The 25977-nt window shown below is 46.0% G+C and overlaps 1 protein-coding gene across 2 annotated transcripts in view; it reads right to left on the bottom strand.

Annotated features, from left to right (window-relative positions):
* NDUFAF7 (NADH:ubiquinone oxidoreductase complex assembly factor 7) overlaps positions 1 to 25977 on the bottom strand; it is a 144252-nt gene that overhangs the window by 28200 nt on the left and 90075 nt on the right. For both annotated transcript variants that reach the window (XM_029594156.1, XM_029594157.1), the window contains exon 7: positions 14987 to 15100. In XM_029594156.1, the coding sequence (XP_029450016.1) occupies positions 14987 to 15100 (114 nt within the window). The remainder of the gene's footprint in view (positions 1 to 14986; positions 15101 to 25977) is intronic.

Genomic DNA, 25977 nt, shown 5'->3' with positions numbered 1-25977 from the left:
GCAGACCATCTAGAAGCATTGGCCCCTTTCCGGGTCATAGCAGTCAAGGGCACCGTTAAAAAAGAATAGTTCTTTATAAAGCTTCTATAGTAATTGGTGAACCCCAAAAATCGTCTCAGGACCTTCAGGCTGGTAGGTTGGGACCAATTCTTGATACTTTCTAATTTTTGGGGATCCATCTGGAAGCCATCTTTAGACACAATGTAGCCAAGAAAAGGCATGGAGTCTTTATGGAATTTGCACTTGGATAGCTTGGCGTAAAGTCGGTGTTCTCGGAGTCTTAGTAGAACTTGCTTGACGTCTTCTAGATGAGTAGACAGATTCTGAGAAAATATCAGGATGCCATCTAGGTACACTACGACACTCTGGTACAACAAATCCCGCAAAATGTCATTCATCATGTTCTGGAACACAGCGGTGCGTTGCACAGGCTGAAGGGCATTACTAAGTACTCAAAATGACCGTCTCGAGTGTTGAAAGCCGTTTTCCACTCGTCACCACTGCGAATCCAGACTAAGTTGTAGGCCCTCTTCAGGTCAAGTTTCAAAAATATCTTGGCCCCCTGAAGCCGGTCAAACAGCTCTGAGATTAAAGGCAGAGGGTAACTGTTTTTAATCGTAATCTCGTTCAGACCTCGAAAGTCGATACAAGGAAGTAAGGTTCCATCCTTCTTCCCTACAAAGAAGAATCCTGCGCCGGCTGGAGACTTTGAAGGTCTAATGAAACCTTTCTGTAAGTTCTCCTCGATGTACTCGGACATAGCCTTATTCTCTATTGCAGAGAGTGGATAGACACGTCCTTTCGGGGATTCAGTATTTGGTTTCAGGCGAATGGCACATTCATAAGATCTGTGTGGAGGGAGGATGTCAGCAGCTTCCTTGGAAAACATATCACTGAATGATGCGTATTGAGGCGGCAGTCCTGCCATCACTGGAGTTGTAGGCATGCAGAAAACAGGAGAAACTTCCGTGAGGCAACTGCCATGACAACCTGGGCCCCAGCGGGAGAGTTCCAAGGAAGACCAGTCGAATTGAGGCTGATGCAACTGCAACCAGGGTAACCCCAGAACGATAGGGTGCATGGCCTTCTCTAACACAAAGAAGGGAATTGTCTCCGTATGAAAGGCTCCGGTGGGAAGAGTCACTGGTTCGGTGCGAAGAGTCACATCACCGGGCAAAGGCTCTCCATGGATGGATGACAAGAGTAGTGGAGCCTTCAAAGTAACGAGGGGAATCCTCAAATGTTCCACTAGCCGTCAAAGTATAAAGTTGCCTCCTGCCCCCGAATCCACAAGGGCAAGAGTTTGGATTGTAGATGGTCCACAAGTCAGGGAGACTGGTAGAGAGAGCGGAGGAGAAGGCGTGGTAAGGCCTAAGAACAGTCGTCCTGCAGGACTTAGGCCCGTCCATTTTCCGAACGAATAGGGTATGTTGGGACATCGTGACCAGCTTGTCCACAGTACCTACATAACCCTTGCCTCTTCCGAAGTCTTCTCTCTTTTGGAGTCAAATGACTGCGAACAAGTTGCATCAGTTCTTCTCCACTGGCAACAGGTACTGCTGGGACCATCTGAGATGCAAGTTTAGCACGAGTCTCCTTCTGAACCGGTCCTTTAGTAGGCTTGAGTTCTTTCACCTTATCATGAAGCCGGTGGTCAATTCTAGTAGCCAAAGCCACTAGTTCATCCAGCGAGTCAGGTGTCTCACGAGCGGCAAGCTCGTCCTTCAAGCGGGTATTCAGACTTCTGAAGAAGAGAGTTTTCAGGCATCTAGGTTCCCAGCATAATTCTGTAGCAAGAATCTTAAACTCTATTGCAAAATCAGCCAGTGGTCGTTTGCCTTGCTTCAGGTCCACCAGGTCAGAACCAGCAACAGTCACTCGAGAAGGATCATCAAAAATGAATTTATATAGTTCTAGAAATCCATCAGTATCCTGCAGAATTGGATCCTTATGTTCCCACAGCATTGAAGCCCAAGACAAAGCCCTTCCATCAAGATAAGATAGAATATAAGTAGTCTTGGCGTAGGCTGTGGGGAAGTGTGCAGGCTGCAATGCGAAATGCATACAGCATTGGTCTAGGAAACCTCTAGCTCTTTGAATCTCTCCAGAGAAACAAACTGGAGCAGCCAGAGGTACCATAGTCTTTATAGTTACTCCAGGTAACTGACCTTCATTACCGGAAGCAGCGCCTTGCGTCTTCTGTGCTTGTAGCTGATGAAATGCTGAAGTGAGTTTCTCCAATGCGTCTTGAAATTCAGCAGTGCGTAGAGCCAGGCCAGGGATGGCCTGTAAGGCATTGAGCTGTGCAGGATCCATGGAGTTAGCAATATGTTATAATTAGTGAGGTTTGGGTGGACTCTTGGCAACTGACCACAGGAGGAAGTCTTGGCAGATGACCACAGTCTTGGCAGCTGACCACAGGGGGAAGTCCCGTGAGGGGCCACAGGTCAGGCTCAGCTTAGGACACACAAACACAGAGATTGATCTTTTATTAGACAATGTGGTGAAGCCACCAGAGGTGGCAGTGGTGAGGTTCGCGCCAAGTAGGAAATAAGAGTGAGGGCCACGTGGCGCGCGCGCGCGCCCTAAGGTACAAGTGGAGCATGGCGGAAGGTAGCGCCCAAGCTGGTCCGGGGACGCCGGAGAGGACGGCAGGCAGATGCCGCAGCAGCCAGGCGTCCATCCACAGCCAGAGGAGAAGCAAAGAAAGAAAGGTAGGCGGAGTGAAGCCGTCGGGCAGCGACGGTCGCAACAATCATATGCAACTGCCCTAGTGCTAACAGCTTTCTCTAACCACTCTCATTTAAGCCCCTGTGTTTTAGGCCCATAGTTTCCTTCTATCCATTCAACAGGCCATGTGGACCTGGTTTAGGACTGCCATTAAACTACTCTCATTATCTGGGACTCTGGCCTATATGTCTAGGCTTTGTACCTTTTGTAAACCACTTTGTGTTTCTTCAAGCTATAAACCAACACCCAACAAGAAAGCACTTCAAAACAACTCTACTTGTATTCCTCTTAAGTATATTTGTAGTTTCCACAATCACTAGTGCATGTCAAATATAATCCATAGCAATTGTTATTCTTCACAATCAAAACTATGTAGTTAATGCCATTTCTATCCTCTTACATTTGCTTTACTACTTTTCTATACACACAAATGTTTCCAGGGTTTGACTGGGAAATTGCAGCGAAGTAACTGTTCTTTGAATAGCCTCAGAGTTCATAAGTTTCCTTAATACATTTTCTCTAAAACCTTTCAGTTGCTCATCAGACAAGATCATAGTGTTTTAGCTAAGAGGTATCATACAACACTCTATTTTCAAGAGAACTCATGGGATGCAAAAAGCCCGCTATTCCAGCTTCACTTTTCAGCTGAAGGCAGTATTGACTTAAAACAAAACAAATCTCCCTAAATCAGGCAGCCAGCTCTATTTTAAACACAATAGCTTTCTAAGAAAATAGGAAGAAGAAAATAGGATAATGCATAAATGTTGGCAAGTTAAATGTAAGACATTGATAAGACAAGCTAAGAGAGAATTTGAAAAGAAGTTGGCCGTAGAGGCAAAAACTCACAGTAAAAACTTTTAAAAATATATCCGAAGCAGAAAGCCTGTGAGAGAGTCAGTTGGACTGTTAGATGATCGAGGGGTTAAAGGGGCACTTAGAGAAGATAAGGCCATTGTGGAAAGATTAAATGATTTCTTTTCTTCAGTGTTTACTGAAGAGGATGTTGGGGAGGTACCCGTACTGGAGAAGGTTTTCATGGTTAATGATTCAGATGGACTGAACCAAATCACAGTGAACCTAGAAGATGTGGTAGGCCTGATTGATAAACTGAAGAGTAGTAAATCACCTGGACCGGATGGTATACACCCTAGAGTTCTGAAGGAACTAAAAAATGAAATTTCAGACCTATTAGTAAAAATTTGTAACCTATCATTAAAATCATCCATTGTACCTGAAGTCTGGAGGATAGCTAATGTAACCCCAATATTTAAAAAGGGCTCCAGGGGAGATCCGGGAAATTACAGACTGGTTAGCCTGACTTCAGTGCCAGGAAAAATAGTGGAAAGTGTTCTAAATATCAAAATCACAGAACATATAGAAAGACATGGTTTAATGGAACAAAGTCAGCATGGCTTTACCCAAGGCAAATCTTGCCTCACAAATCTGTTTCACTTTTTTGAAGGAGTTAATAAACATGTGGATAAAGGTGAACCGGTAGATGTAGTGTATTTGGATTTTCAGAAGGCGTTTGACAAAGTTCCTCATGAGAGGCTTCTAGGAAAAGTAAAAAGTCATGGGATAGGTGGCGATGTCCTTTCGTGGATTACAAACTGGCTAAAAGACAGGAAACAAAGAGTAGGACTAAATGGACAATTTTCTCAGTGGAAGGGAGTGGGCAGTGGAGTGCCTCAGGGATCTGTACTGGGACCCTTACTTTTCAATATATTTATAAATGATCTGGAAAGAAATACGACGAGTGAGGTAATCAAATTTGCAGATGATACAAAATTGTTCAATCACAAGCAGATTGTGATAAATTGCAGGAAGACCTTGTGATTCTGGAAAATTGGGCATCTAAATGGCAGATGAAATTTAATGTGGACAAGTGGAAGGTGATGCATATAGGGAAAAATAACCCATGCTATAGTTACACAATGTTAGTTTCCATATTAGGTGCTACAACCCAAGAAAGAGATCTAGGCGTCATAGTGGATAACACATTGAAATCGTTGGTTCAGTGTGCTGCGGCAGTCAAAAAAGCAAACAGAATGTTGGGAATTATTAGAAAGGGAATGGTGAATAAAACGGAAAATGTCATAATGCCCCTGTATCGCTCCATGGTGAGACCGCACCTTGAATATTGTGTACAATTCTGGTCGCCGCATCTCAAAAAAGATATAATTGCAATGGAGAAGGTACAGAGAAGGGCTACCAAAATGATAAAGGGAATGGAACAGCTCCCCTATGAGGAAAGACTAAAGAGGTTAGGACTTTTCAGCTTGGAGAAGAGACGGCTGAGGGGGGGATATGATAGAGGTGTTTAAAATCATGAGAGGTCTAGAACAGGTAGATGTGAATCGATTTTTTACTCTTTCAGATAATAGAAAGACTAGGGGGCACTCCATGAAGTTAGCATGTGGCACATTTAAAACTAATCGGAGGATCACGTGATGTGCTGAGCCGTGAGGACGTGCGGATCTCAGGCTCTCAGGCCCCCCACCCATCGCGGCACATCGTAGCGCGCCAATTGCTTTTCTTTCTTCTTTTGAGCCTTACCAGGTCTCACTTGCATGTCCTCCATCCGCACCTGGTGCAAGAACTCGCCGGCGATGACCACCAAAGGAGGGAGGAGAGACAAAGACAAACCGCGGGCTCCCGAAGCTAAAATGGCGGACAACGGAGCGGGTGAGTCGGCCCAGGACCCCCCGGCCCTCACTCTCCTGGACATTAAGGCCGCGATTAAAGAGGCGCTCGATGAAAAATGGTCTCTGTTACACACGGAGCTGGGGGAGGTCCGGGATTCTATTGCGGCCCTGCAGCCCCGCCTTGATCATCTGGAGGCACGGGTGTCGGGGGTGGAAGATGGCGCCGGGGCCGTGTCGAGCAACGTGGTGAATCACGGGAAGCTAATCACGGCGCTTACACAAAAGGTGGAGGACTTAGAGAACCGTGCTCGTCGGGACAATTTGAGGTTCCTGGGCTTCGCTGAGGATATTGCGGACACGGCACTTTGCCCCTTGCTTGAGGCCTGGTTACCGGAGGTTCTAGAGCTGCCTGCGCTCAGTGGGAAACTGGTGGTAGAGAGAGCCCACCGGCTAGGCTCCCGCCCTGCGACTTCGGGCCGGCCACGCTTAATTATTGCTAAAATCTTAAACTCAGCCCATAAGGCTGAGATTTGGCGGGCATCCCGTAATAAATCATCGCTCTTATATCAGGGCAAACCTATCCGGATTTTCCAGGACTTCTCCTCTACAGTCTCTGAGGCCCGGCGGCGTTTCTCGCCTCTCTGCACTACTCTTCATAATCGAGGGGTAAAGTTTTCCCTACTGTACCCGGCTCGCCTTCGGCTGTGGCATAACAATGCTGCTCACACCTTTGACTCTCCGGATCAAGCTCAGCAATTTGTTGACAAGCTGCCTTGAAGAAGACACGGAGAAAGCCATATGCTATCCAACTACACCATGGAGTGGTGCTGCATCTACTGTTCACAACTGAGGAGGTTTTTTTTTCTCATTGACTCTTTGCTGTACCAGGCCTGGTCTGCAGACTGTTTGTGCATTTTTTAAGGTCGGACTGCGGGCTGTGGTCTTACAGGCCTACAGAGTACTAATCCTTGGCTGTGGCCCTGTGAGTGGGCGTCCAGTTGACGCATAGTTAGCTTTTACTGTATGTTGCATCCCATTGAGAGTTGTTCCTGTTAATTTCTAATTGGGGGGACCTGTACACATCTCTACGGATCTCTAGCCTTCTTCATGAAGGCATGGGTGGTGGGAAAGTGGGGACAGGGTATTTGGGCACCACAGGTGTCGGGGGGGGGGGAAGGGTAGGGGGGTGAAGGGAGGAGGGGGCGGGGAGGGGTGGTCGGGGGGTGGGGGGGTTTGGGAGGGGAGGGCCGGGGGCGATCAAGTACAACAGTGGGGGTTGTGTGTAATGGAGGTGACTGCATTTTGTGTATGGAGCGCTCGATTGCTATACGGGGGGGCCTCGGCTGGGAGGGCCTTCTTCGTTCTAATTCTATCCCACCTTGTGGCTTCTCTCCCTGTAGGTGTTCACAATGAGTAAATCCACAAAGTTGCTCTCTTGGAATGTGTGCGGTCTTCACTCGCCCATCAAGCGCACGAAAGTGCTCTCCTTGCTTAAAAAACATTCCGCTGACGTGGCTTTCTTACAAGAGACCCACTTAACGGATGACGAGCATGCAAAGCTTCGTAGGACCTGGGTGGGGGAGGTACGATATGCCTCGGCCTCCTCCAAATCAGCGGGAGTGGCTATTCTTTTTCATAAACAGCTCCCCATTACCATTAGCACGGAAATTAAGGACCCCCTGGGGCGTTATATCATTTTGGTTGCAGATCTGTATAATTGCAGGGTGGTATTTTGTAATGTCTATGCGCCTAATACCTACGATCCCCGTTTTTATAGGGGTCTGTTTGCGCACCTATTACCCTATCTATCAGACATCTTAATTGTTGGAGGGGACTTTAATACAGTCCGAGATCCTCAGGTGGATACATCCCGGAGCCGGGGCTGGGATTCGAATGCCGGGAGGGGTCCCACTCTGTTGGAGACTCAATTACAGCTCCTGGATGTTTGGAGGACCTTGCACCCGATGGAACGTGATTTTACCCATCTCTCGAGGGCGCATGGTTCCTTTGCTAGGCTTGACTATTTCCTTATGAGTACGCACGCTTTTCATCGTCTACAGGCGGCGGGCATTGAGAGCATAGTAGTCTCCGACCATGCCCCGGTGTGGATGGAGGTGCAGTTTCAGTCCCACGCCACGTCGCAACGACATTGGCGCTACCCATATTACCTTGCCCGGGATGAGAAGTTCAAGGACTTTCTCCTACTTAAGTGGAAAGATTATGTGGCCAATAACCATGTTCACGAAACTCAACCCATTTTATTTTGGAATACCGCTAAAGCGGTTTTACGCGGCGAAATCATATCTTATACTGCCCAGCGGCGTAGGGTCCTGGACCGCCGCATTTTGGACCTGAGTGTACGGGCACGACGGGCCAGGGTTACTTGGATCCGTTCCCATTCGGCCGTAGACAAGGCTATATATTTGTCTAGCCAACACGCTCTCAATGCTCTGCTACATCAACGTGCGAAGAAAAGTTACCTATATTATCAATACAAATTATATCAATACAGTAATAAGGCAGGAAAACTGATGTCTAATCTCATAAAATCCGCCAGGCGCAGCCGCTATATTCCGGCACTCTGCACCTCCTCTGGAGGGGTGGTTCGGGATACCCCCACTATTTTAAAGTGTTTTCGGGATTTTTACTCCTCGCTGTACTCCTCTGAGGGAGGGGACCCGGGTGACTGTCAGAGGTTTTGTGAGGGCCTGTCCTTACCACAGCTGACCCTTGAGCAGAAGGAGAGGCTTAACGCTCCTATTTCTCAGACGGAGGTTTCCGCGGCCATCCACAGTTCTAAGTCTTTCAAGGCCCCGGGCCCCGATGGGTTCTCAGCGGAATTTTTCAAGTTTTTAAGGGAGTCTGTGTCCCAGCCTTTAGCCCTGGCCTTTACAGAGTTGGTGGGTCGGGGTTTTTTTCCCGCCCATGATAACTTGGCTCATATTATCCTGATACCCAAGCCTGGGGGGGACCCCTTACAGACAGCATCGTATCGCCCCATATCCTTGTTAAATTATGACCACAAATTACTGGCTAAGATTTTGGCCGAGAGATTGGCTACATGCATGTCTTCCTTAGTTGGGGAACATCAGGCGGGCTTTGTACGCCAAAGATATGCCTTGTCTAACATCCGTAAGATCCTTGCGGCTATGACTCTGAGCCAACGACTGTCCTGCCCATACCTTGCTATCAGCTTTGATGCTGAAAAAGCATTTGACAGGGTGGAATGGAGGTATTTGTTTTATGTTTTGCAGCACATGGGTTTTGAGGGCTTCTTTTTGCAGGCTATTCAGCTTTTATACACAGCCCCTCGAGCACGCATCGTGGCTAATGGCTCGCAATCGGAGGAGTTTGGGGTTGAGCGGGGGACCAGGCAGGGATGCCCGCTTTCTCCTCTTCTCTTCCTGCTGCAATTGGAGCCCCTGCTCCATAAGATAGCTGCCACCCGGGAGGTACAGGGTCTTTATATGGAGTCTGGGATTTTTAAGTATGTGGCCTTTGCAGACGATTTACTTATTTTCCTTACCCATCCCCGCACTTCCCTGCCGCCACTCTTACAACTGTTGGGGATCTTCGGGACCTTTTCCGGGTTTCGGCTTAATGCGGCCAAATCCTTTGCATTGGCCTATCCCCCCACCTTGAGAGACACTTGGGGGGCTGGGTTTCCGCTTCAATGGGCTGGAGACACTATTCGGTATCTGGGGGTGTACCTTCCCTCGAACCCAGACTTAGTTTACCAAGCTAATGTGCCTCGCCTCCTTCGTCTTACCCAAACTACGCTTACCGCGTGGAGGTCTCTTCCCCTTTCATTAACGGGACGAGTTGCCTTGTTTAAAATGGTACTGCTCCCCAAGTGGCTTTACTTACTGCAGAACTTGCTGCTCCTTTTACATAAACGAGATATTGCCCGTATAGAGGGAGTCCTGAACCGTTTTCTGTGGAGGGGTGGCCGGGCTAGGCTTCCCCTCCGGTGGCTACAAAACGACTGGGGGGGTGGTGGGCTGGGGGTGCCTGACCTCGCTCACTATAACCTTGCCTGTAACATGCGGCTTCTGCGCAATTGGTTGCAGGGCTCCTCCCATTATACTCCCCTGTCCTTGGATCGGACCATGCTATATCCACTGACCCCTGCTTATGTGTTGCAGGCCAGAGCGTGTTGTCTCCCTTCTGATATAAAGCATTTGGCGATCGCACGGCCGATCCGACAATCTTGGAGCCGTCTTACTCGGCTTTTGCAGATTCCCAACATTTGTGCTTATTTCATGCCCTTTAGGGGCAATGTTGAGTTTCAGCCGGGTTCCCAGTCTACCATGTTCCGGATGTGGGAGGCCAGGGGGGTGACCTATTTGGGCCACTTATGGACACCAGAAGGGGCGTTAATGCAGTTTCAGGAGTTTCAAGGTCTTTATGACTTGGGCACCTCCCATGTGTTTCCCTTTTTACAAGCACATCACTATCTTAAGTCCTTACCTCCGGCTACCAGGGACTTAGCCACTTATAAGTCTCTCGATGATATATTCCATTTTGGGGCGACAGCTACACCCTCCTTGTCCCGCTACTATAGGGCCCTTCAGAAGCGGGCTCAGGTAGATGTCTGCTCTACCCTGGTTGCTCGCTGGCATGCTGATGGAGTGTTTCAACTAACTGGTTTTATTTTACGTGTTTGTTTTCGGCGCATAGCCGGGATCTCTACCAACATGTATTTTAGGGAGATGCAATACAAGTTTTTAACCCGGGCTTATATATCTCCCCAGAGAGCCCATCAACTGACCGTGGCTGCCACACCGTTTTGTGTCCGTTGTCACGGAGTGGTGGGCAATTTGTCTCATGGTTTTTGGACGTGCCCCGGGATCCGAGAGTTCTGGCGCCGGATTGCGGACTATTTAGCAGATCTGATAGATGTGGCATTGCCTATATCCCCCTTGTGGTTTTTATTTGGTTGCGTCTCGCCTATTAGGGTTAAAGATCCTGGCTATCGCATGTTGATACAAAAGGCGAGCTTGGTGGGAAAGAAGACAATTCTACTGACGTGGCGATCTCCGGCAGCTCCCTCTTTTTGGACGTGGAGAAATCAACTGATGACCATGGAGGGTTTGGAGGCCCGTGGCTCCCCTGGCCGTCGACGTCGCTTTGCCAGTGTTTGGGGTCCATATCTTCAACGATTGTCACCCCGAGCCAGGAGCATGGTACTGAATGACTGATCAATCCCCTGTTATGGACTATACAATTGTGGCCTCCTTATACGACTTTCCATTACTATTATTGTTACTGTATTGCCCTCGGGGGGAGGGGGGTGGGAGTTCTGGACAGGGGGGGGGAAACGGTTGTATTATGTTGGGTTTTGTTTGCGGAGGGAGATCTGAGTCTACTCTCTCCTGTATAGTATTGTTTTCTTTATAAAACCCAATAAAAACGTTTAAACATAAAAACTAATCGGAGAAAGTTCTTTTTCACTCAATGCACAATTAAACTCTGGAATTTGTTGCCAGAGGATGTGGTTAGTGCACTTAGTATTGCTGTGTTTAAAAAAGGATTGGATAAGTTCTTGGACGAGAAGTCCATTACCTGCTATTAATTAAGTTGACTTAGATAATAACCACCACTATTACTAGCAACGGTAACATGGAATAGACTTAGTTTTTGGGTACTTGCCAGGTTCTTATGGCCTGGATTGGCCACTTTTGGAAACAGGATGCTGGGCTTGATGGACCCATGGTCTGAGCCAGTATGGCATGTTCTTATGTTCTTAAGATACAATCATACAGGTCGATACAGTAACGTTGAGTTAAAGATTCCCGGTCTGTAACGTGCTGGGAGCGCACAATACAGACGAGTAAGGCCATCCAGCGATACAGTCTCCAGTTTCACGCGTCCTTAGCGCTTCCTAAACCCTTTCCTAAACCCTTTCCGCACCCAGCATGTAAATGAACGAAAAAGCTGTATAATGAAGGAATTAGCTATTCCCCTGCGATACTGTAACGGGCGCTGATATTATCTCCTCCGTAACCCGCTGTTCTGCCGCGGCCTTAACCTGCTAGTTTACCGCCTCCCCCTAGTAGGAGTTAGTGTAGTGTAGTGTAGTGTAAAAACATTGCTTACCCGCCCTGGTCCCGTCCGGTCTCCTGCAGCCCCGTCCGGTCCCCTCCTCCCGAAGCAAAAAAAAAACAAACGAAAAAGTAGCAAGGCTCGGGCCTGCTATGGTAAGTGTAAAAAGTGTAAAAAACAAAAAACCTGTGTGTTATATAAAAAATGAAACAATTTTAAATACCTGTCGGAGGGCCGTGGGTCCAGGCGGCCGGTGGGCGGCGGGCAGCCATCAGCGGCATCCGGTAGTCCCTTCTCCCTTCCTCCCTCCCTCCCCTGTCTGGATGAGCGCCAAAATTGCACGGGCGGGTCGGCAGCGGGGGGGCGGCAGCGGGGGGGCGGCAGCAGGATCCGGGAGCGGCGGGTAGGCAGCAGCGGGGTCCGGGGGGGCAGCGGCAGCGGGGTCCAGGGGTGGCAGCGAGATCCGGGGAGCGAGTAGCGGCAGCGTGTTCGATCGGGCAGGCAGGTAGGTGGCAAAATAAAGATGGCCGCCTGCACGGGAAAATCGTGCAATTGGCCGCTGAAGACGTGACGTCACGACGTTTGGCGTCACGGGGTGTGACGTCACGTCTTCAGCGGCCAATTGCACGATTTTCCCGTGCAGGCGGCCATCTTTATTTTGCCACCTACCTGCCTGCCCGATCGAACACGCTGCCGCTACTCGCTCCCCGGATCTCGCTGCCACCCCTGGATCCTGCTGCCGCTGCCCCCCCGGACCCCGCCGCCGCTGCCCCCCCCGGACCCCGCTGCTGCCCCCCCGCCGCTCCCGGATCCCGCTGCCGCCCCCCCCCCCCCCCCCCCCCCTGCCGACCCGCCCGTGCGATTTTGGCGCTCATCCAGGCAGGGGAGGGAGGGAGGAAGGGAGAAGGGACTACCGGATGCCGCTGATGGCTGCCCGCCGCCCACCGGCCGCCTGGACCCACGGCCCTCCGACAGGTATTTAAAATTGTTTTATTTTTTTATATAACACACAGGTTTTTTGTTTTTTACACTTTTTAAACTTTTTTACACTTCCTGGTGCCTGTCATTTCAAATGTCATTTGAAATGACAGGTACCAGCGCACCCAGGTTACTGTATAGGCGCTGTTACAGCGCCTATACAGTAAAATGGGTTGCGCGGGCATAACCCTTCCCTAACGCTTCACAGCCGCGGCATGCATTTGCATGCGATTAGAGGAGAGTATCGGGGAGTTAGTGAAGAGAACTGTGCGTGCGGGGAGGAAGGGTGCGCCTGACACTGCCGCACTGTTTTTACCGCGGCCTTACTGTATCGAGCCGATACAGAGCTCTAGGCTAGCCCTCACACTTGCAGCAGTGCTTCAGTAAAACAAAGAAACAAAAAAAAAAACACAGACAAGATAAAGCAACACCTTCAGGCCCACACAGTTTTTCCCTCTTCCTGCCTTCTGAAACCCTTCTCTGGTTCATGCTTCATTTTCTAAACTCTCAATAACACAACAATATGGTTGTGTTAACGAAAGAGAACTTACTAAACTTTAGTGCTGGAGCTGTTATAAAGCTGATTCTGGCTCCTCCATGGCTTGGCTTTGAGGAGGTGCAAGTGTCTTCTATGGCCTCTGTCGTCCCCCCCCCCCCCCCCCCAGCCTTTGTCTCTTGCTAAAGTTGCCTTATTTATTTCACTGGCAGACAGTTTCTTCTGGAGGGCTGACCACACCCTGCTTGAGTTACCCAGGAACTGCCTTGTGGATACTTCTGGAAATGTAGTTTTAGGACAGCTTAAACTCTCTTTTCCAAATTAAAGGAACCTCGACCAGGAAACCGTAATCCTCGAGCTTGTTTTTTTTGGTGCAGTGACTTAGGGATACCTCTTGATCATCATCACCATAAGAAAATCCAATTTAACATTCTAGTTTGTGTTCCTTTCAATAGGCTTCCAAGGGACCATTAGAGAACCATATTCAAAAGTTTTTATGCAGGTAAATGCATGTTTACCCATGTAAAAACGTCTTTTGAAAATTGCCCCTTCCCTGTGAGAAGAGAGGGGAAGCATTAGGTCAGGGGAGCAATTTCATTTTCAAATCTCTGTGCAACTGCTCCTAATCAGGTGTAAAGTACACAGTGCATGCCACCCAAATTTTCAAAAGGGAAACGCCCCAGCAGGAGTTTCCCTTTTGAAAATATGCTTGCAGGCTTGTGAGTAGACAGCAGTCTGCAAATTGCTTTTTGCTTACACGAGAGGGTCAAAATATTCTCAAATTATAAGCATATAATTAGTTGACTGACTTCTGCATTTCTTATTGAATTAGATAGCTTGGGTGGAATCCAGATGAACAGATGGAGATCGAATCCAGATGAACAGACGGATATAGGAGAAACCATTTGAATCTACAGTCAGTCTGTATTGAACAGGATGACACAACTAAGTTTCATCAGCAAATGCTGTATACACTGCTGTTGCTACAGCTACTATAACACATTCCTAAACTGAAATGTGTCTGAAATAGGGATGTAAAATATGTCTCAACCCACCCCTCGGGCATCCACTAGCTCTTGACTTTCTCAGCAACTATTCCACATTACCCTGTTGCTTCCCACAGGGTCACTGGTCAGGAGTTCTTGAAATGTATCCTCTATATCATCTCTGTAGCAAAAGTTTTTATAGCACAAATGTACCCTATTCCTTCCAAGAGTGTCTTCTTGATTAACCTGCCAGGCCTCTGTAGCAAAACTCAGCATAGTCTTTATAAACAGTCTCATTTATGGGCTTTGTTCTTGGGAAGCAAGCCCTACTGCCACCCCCCTTGTAGCCTGTGGCAGGAACTGAATACTTTTACGTCTTACCCAGCTACAGCTACAACCATAACCACCCATGGCAGTGTTTCCCCGAGTGCTCTAATTCCAAGATTGAAAGTTTTACCGTCTCCTGAAAGAGGACTCCACCGCTGATTCTTTACATCCTATCCATCTGAGCTGTCCCCCTGAAACTGGCAGTTTGCTTACTTGCCTCAGCAACTTCCCCTCTTCTATCAAACCTCTTTCATTTAAATCCACCTGGGTTATTAAAGACCTGGAAGTTTCACCCTTCCTGCTCTTAAAACTTTCCCTCCAGAGCCCCTGTGCCTTCTGGGAATTATAGTTTCCTCCCTTTTCTTTTGACTCTTCCTCTGCTCTGGAGGCTTGTCCCAGACTTTATCTTGGGGCCCGCCACCCCTTAGCGGGTCCAACCTCTCACATGGTACAGACCAGCCATCACAAATATTAACCATTTAAATGACTGAATGGTAAAGTTTTACCTTTCATTCATTTTAATATTATTATCTGCTGGCATGAGCCAGGGACCCATTCAAATCAGTCCATAGCTGAATTCTAGGTTCCCCTTTCCCAGTGTGCACGGAGGCAAGCTGGCTCATTATGGTCAGCTCAGAAAGCGCACACGCATATCAGGGGAAGGAGTAGAACACATATCGGGTATTCCTCTCTCCCGGCAGTAAAACATTAACTTTTTAAATGATAATTTACATCCTCAGTCTGAAAGTGAAAACAGCTAAAAAATATAAATATATTACCTGTATAAATGTTTTTGAGGCCAGTGTGGTTGTTGGTGCCAGAACAAATCGCAGTTTGTCAGGAACTTGAGGATCTATATCTACCAACACTTCCATCCAGCCATGCTCGGTTTTCTGTTTAATAAAACCAAAAAGGCCTGTTAAAATGGAGGAGCAGCTGCCTAGTGGTTAGAGCAGCAGGCTGGAAGCCAGGGTTCAAATCCTGCTGATACGCCTTGTGATCTTGGGCAAGACACTTCACCCTCAGGTACAAACTTAAACGTGTAAGCCCTCTGGGGATAGGGAAATATTTATGGTATCTGAACACAACTTGTCATTAGCTCAAGCCAATAAAATTTGTACATTAAATCTAAACAAAAAAAAAGTATTCCCTTAAGAGCTTTGTTAGTCTTTTACTGCTACTTGTATCTGTTTTAATAAAATAACTCCATGTTTTTTCAGGGCTCTTTTATACTGCTAACAGCAGTGCATTGCATTTAATGTCACTTTTAAAAAGAAAAAAACCTTAGGGCTCGATGTTCTGAAAGGTTTTTCCCATTTTGTGTCTGTGAGGAAAATGTTTAGTACATAAGCCCCTAGGGATCAATCTGAGACTTAGACAATTTTCTAGTCAAAAGTTATTCACTGGCTTGAGCAAATAGAATTAATTGCATCCTACCCACTGAAAAAGCTGCTGAGATGCTGGCGGCCAGAAAAACAATAAAGCTGAGCAGACAGAATGGGTTGCATGGTCGCTGTCTACTGTCCTGTTTGCTGACCTGATTTTTGTATAACCTGAATAAATTTCCTTTACACAGGGTTTAGGCCTGCTTTTGTTCTCCCGTCTATATGACTTTACTGACTTCATTATAATATACATGATCTTCATGATCCTTTTGTTAGACAAAGTCACTTGAGTGATTCCAGCCATATCTGAAATTGGGTGAAGAAAGCATATGGCAAGTGCTCAAAGTGTGAAAAAAGCACAAAGTAGGGGCAAGAAGCTAAGAACGCTTCATCACATTTCAGTTGGTTGTCTCATTTAGACATTTTCTCAAACACCTACATGGCCTAGCTCCATAGGAAATAATGGAGAAAAGGCAGCAGCAAGATACAAACAAAAATAGGCTTGTTTCTTTGAAATCAAAAAAGGGCAGTGGGTTAACAACGTATAAAGTATTATGAGCTGCTGCCACAGAAGGTCAGCCTGAATGTAAATATAACACACTATGACCATCTATGCAATTTATGTTTGCCTAATAAAGTACAGCACTGACATCTCAGATGGCAACCACACCTTTTGCGTATAGAGCACATTAAATAGCCAAACACCTGCAATGTTTTCAAGGCCTGATAGCTCACACACCAGCATAGGATAGCAAGGATAGAGGCTGATGGAAATGGAGCCTCATTTTCACCACATAAAGGCTCAATTTCTGGAGCACCTACCTTGTAGGACAGCATGTAGGACATGCCCACCATATTTATATTTAAAAAAAGAAGGTCTACCTTTTCTGCTAGTGGCCCAAAAACCTGCACACCAAATTCATCTTTCATACTGGAAAAGAGAACTGAACATAATATAAAGCCCTTCTTGCTTTCCATTTTTTCAGTACTGTGGATGAATCCCGCATGTCAGATGTAATCAACAGCTCCAAACACAAAGGAATGGACAAATCCTGGCAAGTGATGACTGCCACAAGTTCTTCCTGCCTCTTTAAAAAAAATAGATGTTCATTGTGAGAAGAGTATAGAGGAGGTCTTTCACTAGGGCTAAAGAGAGCACAAACAAATGTGGTTCCTTTAAATTGCACCTTTGCATCACCCTAGCAGTGGCATTACATAAAGGAGTTTCCCTTTGAAAATGCAGTTCTGCATACATCAGAGGTACTTTTGTATCCGTGTACTTTGTATCTACATGGGAGCAGACACAAAGTGTGCACACAAAAAGTATGCACATAGATTTGAAAATGAAACCTCCATGCATGCTTCCGTTTCTCTGGCTTAACTCTGCCAATTTTTCTTTGCAGGTAAAAAAAACAGAGGCTGTGAGCCAGTATGCAAACTATTACCCACTGTCAAGGCCTGGGTTTTTCACACCCTGGTCTCTGGTGCATCTGCATCCTTACCTCGTCAACTTCCACTTCTCAGGGCTGGGCTTTGGTTCTGTCCAATCTCTCTTAAATGTGTGGCAGCTGTGCCCTGATGCTCCCTTTACATCTCTAGAAGGCTGTCCAGCAAGGAAAAATCTTTCTTGTTCTCTTCCGCCCCTACTCTGCCAGCTCCTAGTCAACAGGAAATGACTCAAATGCACACTGTAGAAAATAACTGGGTTTTATTTATGCCTTTAGCCTATTCCCTCACAGACCTGCAAGTCACTGCATATTCCCCAACTTTAGGTAAATACCTCAAGGTGCTTAAACTGTACTCTACAATAGAAATCAAATCCTTTTTACTTTATATGATGGACAGGTCTTGCTCAACCCGTTCCCACACTGACCCACCAGTTACTGTGTTATCTCCTCAAGTATTCAGACAGTAACTCACAACAGGAATCCAATCCTTCTCCTTTCTAATTAATTACTGTCACTACGCCAGTCTCCTCCACTTAGTGTCCTATCTCTTGGAGACACCTAGATCTAGTCAGTATACCACATCTGGCTGCAATCCCTCCTACAAATTGCTCATTGTCAGACTCTCTCCCTTTCCAGAGGCAGACCCAGGCTTAACCCCCTTCTGTGTTCTGTGTAACTGAGCCTCTCTTTTCCCAGGCCAGTCTTGCTCTTTAAATAGCGTCTTAATCAACATCAGGTGCATCCAGACACACCTATTACCCCTCCCATCTGTAATTTTCCTCTCCAACTTCTCTGACTCTGCCCCCTCTCAAGACTTCATTTCCCAGAGAGCTCCTGTCATATAAAAACCTTTCCCTATTCCTGCTTTCTCTCCTCTAGGACTCATTACGGAGCCACCTCCACCACCCCAGTTGACCACTGCATTCCCCTTTTCCTGCAGTTTTTGTCTCATCACACCCACATTTTCTGCATCCATTTGGCCGCGTGTTTTCAACGTGCGTCTATTACCTCTTATACTGTAAGGGGTAATAGCGCCTCGAAAACGTGCAGCCAACCTCGCGAAAACTAATAGCACTCATCTCATGATGAGCTTATTAGTTGTCCAGGATACTGAAAGCCGCACATTTTACTCTCAGAAATTAACGCCTGTCCAAGGGCAGGTGTTAAGATCTAAGCAACTCGGAAAAGTGTACAGAAAAGCAGATTTAAAAAAAAAATTTTTTAAATCTGCCTGCCGGTCAGAAAAACAGATGCTCAATTTTGATGGTACCCATTTTCCTAACCTATGGCGTCAGCTGGTTTGACGGTAGCTGGTTTGACGGTAAAATTGACGTCAGTTGGACCTGCTGACAGCCACCTCTACCGCTAATAAGGTGGCGCTAGGGACGTCTATTGTTCCTAGTGCCTCTTTATTAGCGTGGCACCTAATTTAAACAGAGAATGGTGTGACCAGAATGCCTGGGCGCGTGTTGGGAGAGCGACGCTCAATACGGAGCACCGGCTCTCCCACACTTTTTACAGAATCGGCCTGTAAATGCGTACATCATCATAACAGAGCTAATCCTTTCATAGATCCATTATTATTTAAATCAAACTCTTCTCAGCTCTCCTTGCTCTAACTGCAACCCTCCTTCCAAAGAAATAGTGACCAATAAATTACAGAACCTTGGAACCTCTACTTTTGCTAAAATCAGAGGCAGAGTTCGACCTTCCCAAATCTTTAAGGAGATTCCCAAGTTGGCCTTCCTCTCCCCTCCCGGTTGCCTTGACAGGTCTCTGGGCGCTGGTGCAGCAATGGTGGAAAGAGAATGCACTACCACAGAGCATAGGCACTAAAAGCATTATCCATGTTTGCTGGACCCATGCAAGCTCTTTTTTATTCTCTCCCTGTAACATGCACTTACAATTTAGTTGAAACACAGGTGCCCTACAAGGAGAGAAAAAGGACTCACTGCAGGGACACTGAGCAAGCTCTTTCAATGCCCCTGCAGTATGAATAGTCTCTGCTATTAACAGAGAAGGAAAGAAAACTATAAGGCTGTGCCTGTTGGGTAGAAGGATGGTTGCCAAAGAAGGCGAGTTAGCAAGGTTTACAGTAGGAGAGAGGTGGATAGATTTTGAAAGGTGGAGATAGAGTGAAAAAAATGACAAGGAGGATAAGAAGAGATAGCAAAGGAGTGAAAAGGCTGAGATTTCAGAGAAGAGGTGGTGGGGTCAAGATATGAAAAAAGGAGAGGACTTAACAGGTAATATGGAAGGGAGGGATAGAGGTGAAGAATAGAGAAATTGAAAGAAGATGAAAAGAGGAAGACATGTCAGAAACAAATGGAACAAAAGGGATGGATGAAAGATGAGACAAATAAGGAAAGATAAGATGAAAACTAAGAAAATAAAATCAGGTTGAGATCTCCAACAGAAAGCAAAGGAATGAGTAAGAATAGAATGTTGAGGACAATACATAGCAAAAATGCATTTTGTGTTCAGCTTAGTTGCTGGAATATTTGATTTTTTCAGATTTAAATTATATACACATATAAGAAATGACATATGACACTGCTCTACTCTTGTTAGCTCTTAACATTAGCAAGTTAGTATTTGCAAGTTAAATGCACCAAAAACTACTTTTCACATCTCTCTCCCAAATGAAAACCTAACCTGAGTAAACAAAAAAGTAATGGGCCAAATCTCTCCAGTCATTTGACCAGTACTATGGCTAAGGAATTTTGCAGAACTGAGGCCTGGCACATTGTCTCTTGTACAACCTTTTCCTAACCAAGTTTTTAACTTTCTTGGGGAAATACATTAAAACTTTATTTCCTTGGTACATTATAAGCAATAAAGTTCTTCAATGTTCTCAATCTAAAAATTATTCATTACCAGACTTAGTGTGAAAAAGATGTGATTCCAAAAAATCGCCTGGTGCGAACTTTTGTTCGCACCAGGCGCGAACAAAAGTACGCTGGATTTTATAAGATATGCGCGTATCTTATAAAATCCGGGGTCGGCGCGCGCAAGGGGGTGCACATTTGTGCAACCTGCTCGCGCCGAGCCCAGCGTGCGCTGCCTGTTCCCTCCGAGGCCGCTCCGATTTCGGAGTGGCCTCGGAGGGAACTTTCCTTCCACTCCCCCGCACCTTCCCTTCCCCTACATAACCCACCCCCCCGGCCCTATCTAAACCCCCCCCTACCTTTGTCGGCAAAGTTACGCCTGCTCAAAGCAGGCGTAACTTTGCGCGTGCCGGCCGACAGCCCTGCTCCGTGTTCCGTCCCGGGGCTTGGTCCGGAGGCCGTGGCCATGCCCCTGGAACACCCCCGGGCCGAAACCACGCCCGCGTCGCCGCCCCCGAAACGCCGCTTCACTCCGGGCACGCCCCCGACACGCCCCTTTTACAAAGCCCTGGGACTTACGCTCGTCCCGGGGCTCTGTGCGCGCCGGCGGCCTATGCAAAATAGGCGCGGTGGCATGCAGGGCATTTAAAATCCGCCCCTATTAGTGTATCAGAGTGCTATGTGCATCAGGGAATATTGTGAGAGTAACAAAATGCTGCATATCAGCGACACTTCTTGGGGGATGGAAAGAAAATATTTTCACGTGTAGCCCCTGCACAATAGAACCAGGTGATCCATCATATTATGAAGAGCCCCGTCTGTTATGAGAATGCCACTGCAAGGAATGTCAGAACCCCCTTGCATGTGTTTAGAGATCTCTATAGTTCAAGGTTTTTAGCTGCAGTCTTGCCATTACAGTACCAAAATTAACATGGAGAAATTCAGTTACTTAGCCCACTCCTAGGCTGGGCTTGTTTTCTGTCCCTGGGGGGTTAATGCAACACTACCAACAGAACCTCCTACTTCCCAGGAGTTTATCTAGGGTTAGCTTCAAGAGACTGAGTAATCCTTTTTACATACTGAGACTGAGAGTAGCAAGACTGCTTTGTTTGGGATATCTTGCTAGGTAGGACTACAATGTTTTCTGGAAAGCCCTAGCAATTTGAACCAGCTCATGGAGGTAGAAACCTAACTAAAGCTGCTGTTATCTCTGAGATACCTGTGAGTCTGCATTATATTTTGGCAATGTTTCATCTAGGAACAAATGCCTGTATGGATTAAGGTTTGTTTTCACAACTGTCTAATTTGTTTTCACAACTGTCTAATTCTAAAGGAGCATCAGTATTAGATGCCATTTACTGTGAGGTTCCTCTGTGGATTGGACTTGTAAATATATTCATCCTGTAAACAAACACAGACCTATATTGGAACCACAATTCTTGGAATATCCTGAACTTATTGTATAATCTTAACTCACCAGGGGGAGTATTCCACATGGTCTCCAGCAAGCTAACTGTAGTCTGTATCATCCTGGAGGAAGTAAGAGGCCTGGTCAGACTAACAGTAGGTGATTCACCTCCTGGTGCACCAATTATTAAGAACCCTTAATCAGAGAGGAGACCTAACACTGCTGAACAACCCGATTACACATGGCTGTAGCATTGGATATGCATGCAGTAGGTTATCTTCCATTCCTCTGGATCACGTTGCTACTAGGCAATCAAAAGAAGGTTGGCCTTAATGGACCACTGGTCTCTTTCAACAGAGTCATCTTTGTAACTATGCAACATTGTGTATAACATACCTAAACTTATATATATCACAATTATTATTTGAAGTTCTACATTATATCTCTAATTTTGTACTGTAGTGTTTGAGATATAAAGCCGTTTTGTATTTTACTGCTATTAAGTACTGAAGGCACAGTTTGCTTCTCTGTCTATCTTAACCATTAGCCTGCTCTTCTAGAGGAAAACTATCCTTATAAAATCAGATTTGTCCGTCTGTCCCCCGATATGTGTGGTCCCCCCCTCCCATCCTCTCTAGTAACGTTTATTTGGTTCATCCAATTTTATTCTAAATCTTTGCCAATATCTGAGCATCCAATGATCCATAGTTCAAACTTTTCATGTGCTCTCTGCTCCCATGGCTCTTAAAATCCCTGTTTCTTTATAGCAGAGCTTTCCAAACTGTGTGTCGGGACACGTTAGTGTGTCGCCTGCAGTGTGCAGGTGTGTCGCGCAAGCCCGGTCAACTCTGATGCGAGTTTGGGCTTTTTTTTTTCTAGAGATTCACTTTTTTTTTCAGTTTATGGGTTGCTTATTATTGGGTGATTTTTGCTGTCAATCGCGGTTTTTTTGGGGGGCTTGGTGGGTGGAACGAGCCCAGCCATCCTTGCATTGGCTGCTGCTGCCGATGAGGCCTGGCCATGAGGAGTACTGACTGCAAGCAGCAGTGTCTGGTGATCATGGAAGGGAGTGAAGCACTTAACTGGCAACAATCAAAAAGACGAGGTACATGAGTGTGGGGGCCAGACATGTGCTGGGGGGAGAGAGATGAGTGAGTGGGGGGCAAACGTGCTGGGGGGACAGACATGTGCTTGAGGGGGAGAGATATGAGTGTGTGGGGGCCAGACATGTGCTGGGGGGAGGAGAGAGATGAGTGTGTGGGGGGACAGACAATTTGTTTTATTATTGTTTCTCATAAATTATAACAATAACATGAATCTTGGAATATATATTTTTAATATAAATTTAAGGTTTTCATGAGATAGGTTGTGTCGTGAAACATTTTATTTATGTATATATTTAAGGAAACATACATAAATTGTCGAAATATGTTTCGTTCGTTTAACCTTTAACCTCTGGTTTACTAGTAGACTGAATTACCGTGTCGTGAAATTATGTTTGTCTAAAAAGTGTGTCACCAACATGAAAAGTTTGGAAAGCTCTGCTTTATAGGGAAACAGACCAGTTCAGACCAGCTGAAATCTCAGGGAGATCAAAGCAGATCATAACTTAATTGAGCTGCCTTTAGTTAATGACTATAGGAACTCTGTTCCTGCTGCATTTCCACAGACCCTAGTTAATCTTTGGCTTTTCTTTCAAAGACCCTCTGTGCTCATCCCAGGCTTTCTGGAACTGTCACAGTTTTTCTGTCTCCATCACCTCTCTCAGGAACCCATGCCAAGCAATAAGCATCCACTACCTTTTTAATGAAGAAATATATCCTGATGTTGCTCCTGAGTCTACCTCATTAGAATCTCATACTATGAGCATTCTTTCCTCTGAAAAAGGTTTGCTGCTTGTGTATTATTGATGTCTCTATCATATCCCTTCTGTCTCTTCTCTACTTTAGGGTATGCACATTTAGATCTTAAATCTCATTTCATAGGACTTTTGGTGTAGACCCTGCACCATTTTAGTAGCCTCTCTCCAGATCATCTCCACCCTGTCTATATCCACTTAGTGATATGGTTTCCAGAACTGGACAATATTCTAGGTGTGGGATCACCATTAATCTCCCTTTTCTACTGCTTGTGCTTCACCATATGCACTTCAGCATCCCTCTGACTCTTTGCTACCTTGAGATCATAACATATGACCATCTCAAGGTCTCTCTCTCGGTTAGTGCACATCAGTATCTCAGTATCCTGTACCACTAAATCAGATTTCTGAATCGCAACTATACAATTCAATGCAAAAATGTGCAGAATCTTAACTGCAAAGCACACAACACACATAAACTTTTCTTAGATCACTTCATCCTGATACTCCCTCAAGGATGTCCACTCAGTCGAAGACCTTAGTGTCATCTGCAAAGAAGCAAAATCTTTTCCTTTTAACCCCTGTGCGATATTGCTCAAGATGACATTAAACAGAACCAACTCCAGGAACAATCCCTGAGGCATGCCACCGATCACACCTCAATCCTAAGGGTGAGTCCATATACCACCACACTCTGTTGCCTACCATTTGACCAGTTTATGACCCACTCTAGTACCTCGACGCTCATCCACATGCTGTTTAATTTATGAACCTCCTGCGTGGAACAGAATGTAAAGCTTTGCTGAAATTCAGCTACACCATATCTATCAAATTCTCTGATCACCCAATCAAAGAAATCAGATTTGTTTAATAAATCCTTGGCTCCTTCATGCAGCTGAATTCAAGATAGTTCACTATCCTCTACTTCAATAAAGTCTCCTTTAATTTATACATCATTGAAGCAAGACCAAGGGACAGCAGCCACAGGGGCGACTCAAGGCAATCTGCTGCCTGAGGCGAGGAATGAGATGGTGCCCCCTCTCTGCCCCCCTCACACATGCTTTCACACCCCCCCCCCCAGGCTCGCAATCTCTCACACACACACACACACACCCTTCTAGACTCACCGGGGCCTTCATCTTTGTCGCAAGTGGGATGACCTCCGCTCGCAGCATGCCGGAGTCTTCATCTTCGCTGCGAGTGGGACATGCTCCGCTTGCGGCATGCTGGGACCTTCATCTTTGCCCTGAGCCCGGACGTGCTCCACTCATGGCATGCATAGAAAATGGCAAAGATGGAGGAGGCTCCGACTGCGCGGGGGGGGGGGGACGGGATTTTGCGCTTCATCGGAGGCCATTGGGTCCTTTGCTGTTTTGGTGGCATGGTGAGGTGGCTGCTAGAAGGGTTTTTGCCGCTTCCCAAGTTTGTCACCTGAAGCGGCTGCCTCACTCTGCCTCATTATAGAACTGGCCCTGAGCAGCCACCCTTCTCCAGTTCACTGGAAGCACGTCCATATCTCCAAAGACCATCATTTCTGTTTCCTCTCCCCCTCTCCTAACCTTTTGAACTTTTCATCCTATTTAATTCACATTTTTATCACAGATTAACATTCCATGTGCCCTTGAAATGACACTTAGAATGTCTTCTTTTTCATTTTCTATAGGGAAACAGGCCAATTCAGTTGAAATCTCTGGGTCAGAGCACATTATGATAACATCAAGCATTTTGAAGCCAGCCATTAGTTAATGATCATAGCCATCTACAAATTTGTGTCATAAGAGGAAACAGGCATCATGAAAAGTTCACATTTTTTTTAAATATAATTCAGTTTTTTAAAATCCCACAGTCACTATAGTATCTCGATTTGTTTCTGTTTCTCAGGGTATTTTTCTATGATCATTGGACCACAAATCACACCAGATACAGATAAATATACAGTTTCATATAGTTAGTGTTTATGTCAATAAATTCAAAATTATTACACTGAGAACATGAGTTCTTTAGTTTACCTGCAACCTATGTGGTTTTTTTTTATGTGTAGACACTTAACATCATCTGCATACTTTTTTTGGAAATACATTCATAATCAAGTGCTGTCCCATACTATTTTGGATTGATATGTTTCTCAGATTAAAAACTTGGCTATTTCAGGCAGGTGCTCATCCCGACAAGGCTGAGCTGAGGGGGAGGGTATGAGAGGGAGTCTATGGGAAAAGTCCCTCAGACTACATTAAGGGACTGGGCATAGCTATGTCACCCGGTCCTCCTTGAGATCCAGAGCCACAGGGAATCCTGGGGGAATGGAGGAGCCCTTCGCCAGAGTATAGGAACCCAGGGCATAGAAGGATTAGGATGGGCCCTAGGGAGCAGGCAGAGACCCAATGGATACTAAGACCTGTTATGTATAAGGACTGTGTAGTACCTGAAACTAAAGTGAGCTGCATTGTTTGTTTTGAGTTTACTTTTGCACTGTAAATAAACTGCACAGGGTAAACAGCCTGCCTCCTCATTCCTTCTGGATGCTTCGAAGCCACTATCACTCAAGTTGCCACACATGTATATTATATTTACATGCACTGATGTGGTGGCAATCAGAAAATCTACTAACAAAATAGCCCACTAGATAAATAAACACTTGAAAAAAAGGAGATACATTACGCTATAAAGGAATTAAAAAAAAAACTCAGAACCTGAACAGAACAGGAATAAAACCTTCAAAATGCTCTTCAGTATAATCATAGGTCATAAAACCTATTTATTTTAATGTGCTCTTTTGTGTATTTGTGCAAAAACTTTTTTTACCCATTTAAATAGTAAAATTTCCTTATACAAACTGAAATGCA

Source organism: Rhinatrema bivittatum, chromosome 3, assembly GCF_901001135.1.
Source record: "Rhinatrema bivittatum chromosome 3, aRhiBiv1.1, whole genome shotgun sequence".
Classification (NCBI taxonomy): domain Eukaryota; kingdom Metazoa; phylum Chordata; class Amphibia; order Gymnophiona; family Rhinatrematidae; genus Rhinatrema; species Rhinatrema bivittatum.
The sequence above is the reverse complement of the archived record's forward strand: the minus strand, read 5'-3'. Positions and strand labels throughout refer to the sequence as shown.